Here is a 6,776-nt window from a genome sequence, read left to right as displayed (position 1 = left end):
CGCTAAGAGGTGACCATTGTGATGACAAGGTGTCCGTCGTTCGTCGTAATCTATAATATATTAAATAGCATCTCCTTGTAAACCACTCAGTGTATTTGCCCAAAAACAAAGTGTAACGGCTTTTTATCTTCAAAGTTTGTGTCAAAGATTTATTATGGTTAATTTCCAAAACGACATTCAAACACAATGAAATGTTGAAATGATAGTTTAAAGTCTTTGAAGAAGTCAATTACACGTGCTTTGATTTGCTAGACATATTCTTTTGTAATACAGATTTAGATATCAATAGATGAATTTGACACAATCATGTTTGTCTAACTTGCCAAACACACACACACACACACACACACGAACGTACGCATGCACGCAGTCACACACACAGAAATAGAAGCATTCCGAATGATTTAAATACTTATTTAAAGGTAAAGTATAACAAAGATTATAAAGATTTTATTTACATGTTAACAGTCGTAATATAAATGATTCTCGTTACATTATTATTAAGAAAAAAACTTTTTGTAAATGAAGATTTTATTTAATTTCGCTCGAGTGACATGTTAAATGAAATAATATCTTTTGCTGTATTTTAGATGATTATGTCTGATTGATTGTTAATGATAAATAAGTTCAGCTATCGCATTGGCATAATTCCAAATACATTTCCGGCAGATTCCGGAATCAATCGGCTTGCGTCAGATATTCTTACAAAAACAGCGTCATGTCTTTGGAGTAAGACATGAGTACCGATATGTAGAGAAGTTATAAAACTCTCGTCTGTTGAGTTGTAAACTCCCATTTTCTGAAGAAGAATTCGCTCGCTCCATCGGCCTCTGGCACAAATCCGTACATAGTAGTTGCAAACATCTCCGCGACGATTGTCTGCGCAACTTCCGTTTATTAATACCGACGTGTAAACAAAATAAACACGTGTTTCTGGTACTTTTAATTCGCCATTGTGGTAATGTAGTTCTTCTGATATGAAGGTGCTGACTGCGTGCTTGTGCCAATATATAACTTGATCTTTCTCGCCTGCTTTTAAAATACACATTTTACATTAGAATAAAATCAATAAAATGTCTGCAAAAAGGACCATTGTATCTATTTCTTTATCTAAATTGTACGTACAAGTATTTCAAATTGCAATAGAGTTTTGCAACCTCTTAAATGGATGAAATAGCGAGATAATTTAGTAATGTTGATTGACACCATGCATGCTGGCTTAGATTCTTATTCTTTAACATATCTCTCGCATGATTATTACATAATACAAGTCTGAATGTTATAAATACCATTTCAAATAGTAGAAATTAATAGAGGATATTTGTTTGTTTGTGTGTAAGATGAAATTTTATTTCATCGAGTGGGCTTTAAAAACAGTATTCTCACGAGTGGCGTAGCCACGAGTGAGAATACTGTTTTTAAAGTTCACGAGATGAAATAAAATTACATCTTACACAACAAACAAACAAATTTTCTTTTTATTTTATGCTCAAAAACAAGTTAAAACGAAATTTCCATAATATTAACGTAAATATTAAAATCTGTTTTCCCCATTGAGAGCCCCATTTAGTCGGAATTTCTCATTAAAAACAAGAAGTCTTGAGCTGAAAAATTAATCCGACAATCAACATTAAATGACAGTGATATTATTTATTTTGTTAAAAAAATATGAATGATCGCTTGTTTTAATAATAAAAACAAACAATTCTTGTAGGAGAAAAAGTCCAACCATCCATCCATATTTCTGTTACTTACTGCGAATTTATATTAGACCTGGCTTTGTTAAATGTAAGCGGCAGCCATTTTTTAAAGTTGTGTATTTCACGGGAGGAAAATTATTGTGTTTGATTCAGAGGGATATCATTTGGATTTGTTAGTCATACACCTTTTTAAAAGAAAGAAAACATATTTGAGGATTGAAACAGACAAAAAATAAGTGTTGACAGATGTGAAAACATTAAAAAATACAGCTATGAAAATGGAAAACTTGGAACTTGCTCGGAACGCTCGCTGGGTGGTTTACTTGTTCTACGAGCTGATAGCTGTCTATGCTTTTCAATTTTTCATAAAGCATACGGCAGTTATTGCTCGTAGGATACTTTAATATGCCCAAATGTCAACAAGAGCAATCTGCATGTGGAAGGAATGTATTTTTCAGACTGTAAAAATTAAACAAAAAAATTTAGAGACGAAATTTTGTGATTGGAATTTGAATGAATAGAAGTAAGTTTTCTTCTTTTTATTACTTTTGACATTTAAGTTATTTATCAATTTCAGCTTTGCTTTTCTTTAAACAGCCTGACATTGTCAGAATTGTCAGCAAAAATAAAATTGAGGTACCACATGGGGAAAATCTCAAAAAAGTAGTTTCGTCATTGAAAAGTGTGAAATTATATTTTGATAATTTTCACTGTGAAATTATCGAATATAATTTTCACGGATAAATCAGTAATCCACTGAAAAGCATAAAATAATAACTTATAATCTTACAATGTCTCTTAATTTAAAAATGTTTACTTTTGAATTGTCGATGATGATCTATCCTTCGAAACGAAGCAACCTGACTGTTCGATTTTTCTCTGAGATTTTCGTTCCCACATTGCAAATATTGCTTTGAAACTTCACCTGCAGGAACAAAATCAGCTTTTTGAGATTTCAGAGACATTTGATTTCTACATCATTTATAACACAGATTTATATATTTAAACATGTAACTCTTTTTAGATGACTCTTTCGTAAAAGCATAAGCAAAGATACAAGATACAAAAAATATACTGGTATATGTTTGCAGTTTTCTTCTGTGTTAATCTGACATCCACATAATGCTGGTCTTTCTTACATAATGAAGACCCTTTAATATGTTTCTACATTTCCCATATAAATGCGACCATTGTTTATGTTTTCTGTTTACTTTTACAGCGATTTCAATTTATGTGACCACGTAATGATTAAATATACGCTTTTAACGATAAATATATAGACTGATCCACTAAAACTTCATGGACCTTGTTACAGACATACACACATGTATATGTTATCGTCATATTCAACTTTGATAGTTAGAAAACTATGTAATTAGTCAGATATGTACCTTTGGACAATCTAAGCCTTCCTGTTCGTTCAACAATCTACAAATGAAAATATCATAAAATATAGAAATTGATATATTTTAAAACCAATCAAAACTTTTTCACACTGGTTCTTTTTCAAACTGGTTGTATAGTAATGGATTAGTTTAGTCATTGCTTAGATATGTGGATTTACCTGATTACCAAGTTACCAAGACTTCAGCCATACGATATTGAACAATGTTTCGCCTTCTGGTAGAAGAAAAATAATATGTAAAAAATATCGTACTTTATCGCTATTTTTTTGTAAAATACCTTTTAATAATTGTGAAATTAAATATTTATTTAGTAGGTGAAAAGTTCATTTCGCAAAAAGGCTATGTTCACATTATATCTACTCCAAGTCGGCATTTGTAATTGTTTTGTGCATGTTCACCGGAAGGCGAAACACACGACGACATAAAACACTTTTCAATGTAGTGTCGTTATAATTAGGGAAAACAATCGAGGACACGCAGACTCGATAAATATGCCAATTATATTGTGTTCGCCTTTTAAGCGAAGACAGGACAACACGACAAATACAGGGCTCCGATATGAAGATTCTTCGACTCTTAAAATATGATTGTTTTTAACCTTAAATGCATCGTACCTTCGTATGGGCACCCTCAAAATTCCAATGCAAAGACTCGATAAGTGAGCATATAATCGTGTCTTCGTGTCTTCGGCTTCCGCTTATGAGGGGCGAAGACTCGAAGACACGAAATGGCAAAACATTAGCCGCCTTTCTAATCACGTAATACGCCGGATTTAGCTTACGATCGATCATTGTATTAGTTAAGTTTTTTTTAATATTAATCTATCTATGGTGTGTTGAAACATTTAACTAACACGGAAGTAAATTCATACAAAATTGTTTAAATAAGATCGCTTTACATAAATATATAAACTGTTCAACTAAGATATTTGTAATAATCTAGTAGCTTAAAACACAAAAGAGCGGATTTCATTCAAGTTACAACAAAAAGACAGAGATAAATTCACTCATAAATTAATTTCTTCCTCCGGAAGTAAAATACTGTTTTTCTAAGAATTTGATAAAGATAATTTGTCACGTCAAGTTTTTTTTTAAACTTGATATGAATTTGAAATATTCTTCTGGGAAATAAAAACTCCTTATATTATGTTATAAAAATACAATATCAAAAAGGAAAAACATTACCTGTAATACAGATGTAGAAATAATAATAATAATAAGCGGGGAAAGCAACAACAAAATAAACTAACAATCAAAACTAAAGAATACATAAGAAAAAAATGTTTTTGTGATTTATTTTACATTCAGTAAATGTAAACATGAATTAAAAAATTATAGATGTTGCGATATAGTCACTTGGAAGAGTTGCATTTATTCCGTTTTTGAAAAATATAATAATAATAATATGCAATACCTGACTAATGATCTTGGTAATATTCTTGGTACTGCAAACGTATCTATCGTTGTGAAGAGAGGTCTGAATTTGTTTATTTCTTACGTTAAAGGTTTCGTAATCTTCGTACGGACTGAGCGACAAATCCTCGCAAAATACCGAACAGTTGGATAAATGATTGACTTCTCTAAACGCTGCCTCCTCCTCGATTAGAAATTTTACAACTAAAACAGATAATGATCCAAGTAAACAAAGCACAACTGTCAGCACTATAAGTAATATTTTTACCGTATCAGGAGACACATTTTTAAACACTTTGGAAATCATTTAAGCTTTGACAAAATAATCTATAACCTATAACATTGGTTAGATAATTAATAGATCTTTAACAAAACAAACTGAAAATCGAAAGAGGAAGTTTAAATAATATTGCATTCAAAAAATCAGGTAACAAGATATAATTGTATGTCAAAATGTTATTTGACAAAGCTGGTCGATTAGGAAGTAAAATTACACCATTGAATATATTTAGGGACAGACATCAAATTTGTAATAAGATTCGTTTTAGTTTAATCGGAGGGGACTTCATGTAACAAGGTTTACAACTCTATCACCAAAACTTATGAATTACCCCCCTTGAACTTAGAATTTTCATTATTAAATGCTCTTTTATTACTTTTTATTTCTAAATGTATCTATCACAAATAAATGTTTCTTATCATTACCCACGTCATTTGTGACAAGGTTCATAATTTAAGCACCTATATTATCAGAATCATCATCATTAACTAATCAAAACTATTTCACACTGTTTGAAAAGTCAAGCAATGAAACATTTAAAAGCATCTGTAACAAAATAACCTTATTCAAATTAACTTATTTGTAACGCTATTGGTTTAAGTGTTTCATAAAACACGCAATAAAATCTGTCCGGCCTTTTCAAGGGGCAGGACGTGAAGTGGTTGCATACTTGGTTTAAGCGAGAAATTTGGTGACTAACTTGAAAAAATGGCTACCGACTCAACAATATTCACAACATTCGCGCGTTTTTTCTCCAGGTAAGTGGGTTTGTAGGTTATTTTGAAAACAAATTAATACAAACCCACTTACCCGAAGAAAATCACTTTACGTCCTGCCCCTTGCTTTTGTACCGTGTTTCCTACTAATTTACAAACCGGCGAGTTAAAGGAAAGTGTTCATTGTGCTATTGTAGCCGCATCTGAGACGTCTTTTTATGTTATTCTGTCAACAGTCCTTAAAGGGATACGAAAACAAACCAAAGGCGTTCGTGTTCCGTAGCAGCGTTACTGTAGGATCTCACTCACCCGAATTAGTCTCGACCCGTCAACCAACCATCCCTCGTATTTAGGATGACTTGACCTGCCTTATACCTTCTCCTCGAAGCGCACGCCTCATGATCGATTGCAGAAGAGTTTCAGTCTTTTTCATCAATGGCATAATACGCTGAATTTCTACGAGCTTGACATTATTTACATTATTTAGTAGTTTGTATATGGGAATGTTCAGTTAAACTTTAGTTCAGTTACAAAATTCATATCTTACATGGGTATAAAACGATTTATAGTGTGCGTGTGTATGTGTTTAAATATTATATCAAAAAATTCGTATACTCGTAGTAACAGGAAGTGAAACAAGAATTTAAGATTAAATGTACAAATTCTACGAAGAAAGATGATCTGTTCTATACAAAGAAAGATAAAAGAAAGTGCATGTAGATACAATTAATATCACTATTGAACGCTTTTACTATTTTTAACCAAATATATTGAAATTCTTTACAAAGATTACTTCATTCTTTTGCGTTTTATATATAACTCTAATTAATATTATATCAAAACTCTACTCTGAAATTCTGTTAAACCGTTTGACGAACTTGACTCAAACAAACGAAACAATAATTGAAAATCAATTTGGCTTTCAGGCAGGTATATTAACAATTGATTGCATCTATATTTTACATTCAATTATAGCTAAAACTTTGTCGTTAAAGAAAAACTTATATTGTTGTTTTATAGATTTCGAAAACTACTTTGATAAAATTACGATATCTCATTTATTTCATGAACAAATAACAGAAAATGTAAGCTCCTGATTTGTTAGTTATTTAAGAGCTACATATAATACAGTGAAAGCATGCGTTAGATATAAATCAGAAAGCTCATCTTTTTTCACGTCAAACATTGGAGTTAAATAGGGAGATCTGATGTTCTTATTTTTCGTAAATGACATTCTTTTGAATAAAAATAGTAACATAGAC

General features: G+C 31.3%; 1 protein-coding gene across 2 annotated transcripts; it reads right to left on the bottom strand.

Moving 5' to 3' along the window:
- Nucleotides 1-435: 435 nt before the first annotated feature.
- Nucleotides 436-4,918, bottom strand: LOC132714854 (CD40 ligand-like). Of its 2 annotated transcripts, none has more exons than XM_060697774.1 (4): nt 4,520-4,918; nt 3,092-3,128; nt 2,518-2,625; nt 436-1,029 (listed from the first exon to the last, which is right to left on the bottom strand). In XM_060697774.1, the coding sequence occupies exons 1-4, from the start codon at nt 4,823-4,825 to the stop codon at nt 632-634; spliced, it is 849 nt and encodes a 282-aa protein (XP_060553757.1). In that variant the 5' UTR covers nt 4,826-4,918; the 3' UTR covers nt 436-631. The 2 variants fall into 2 exon arrangements, with proteins under 2 accessions (XP_060553757.1, XP_060553755.1); XM_060697772.1 differs by having other exon boundaries at nt 436-1,032; nt 4,520-4,916.
- Between the last annotated feature and the right edge of the window lie 1,858 nt (nt 4,919-6,776).

The sequence above is a fragment of the Ruditapes philippinarum genome, unplaced genomic scaffold (assembly GCF_026571515.1).
Source record: "Ruditapes philippinarum isolate M1 unplaced genomic scaffold, ASM2657151v2 ctg3540_1_1_1_1, whole genome shotgun sequence".
Classification (NCBI taxonomy): Eukaryota; Metazoa; Mollusca; class Bivalvia; order Venerida; family Veneridae; genus Ruditapes; species Ruditapes philippinarum.
The sequence above is the reverse complement of the archived record's forward strand: the minus strand, read 5'-3'. Positions and strand labels throughout refer to the sequence as shown.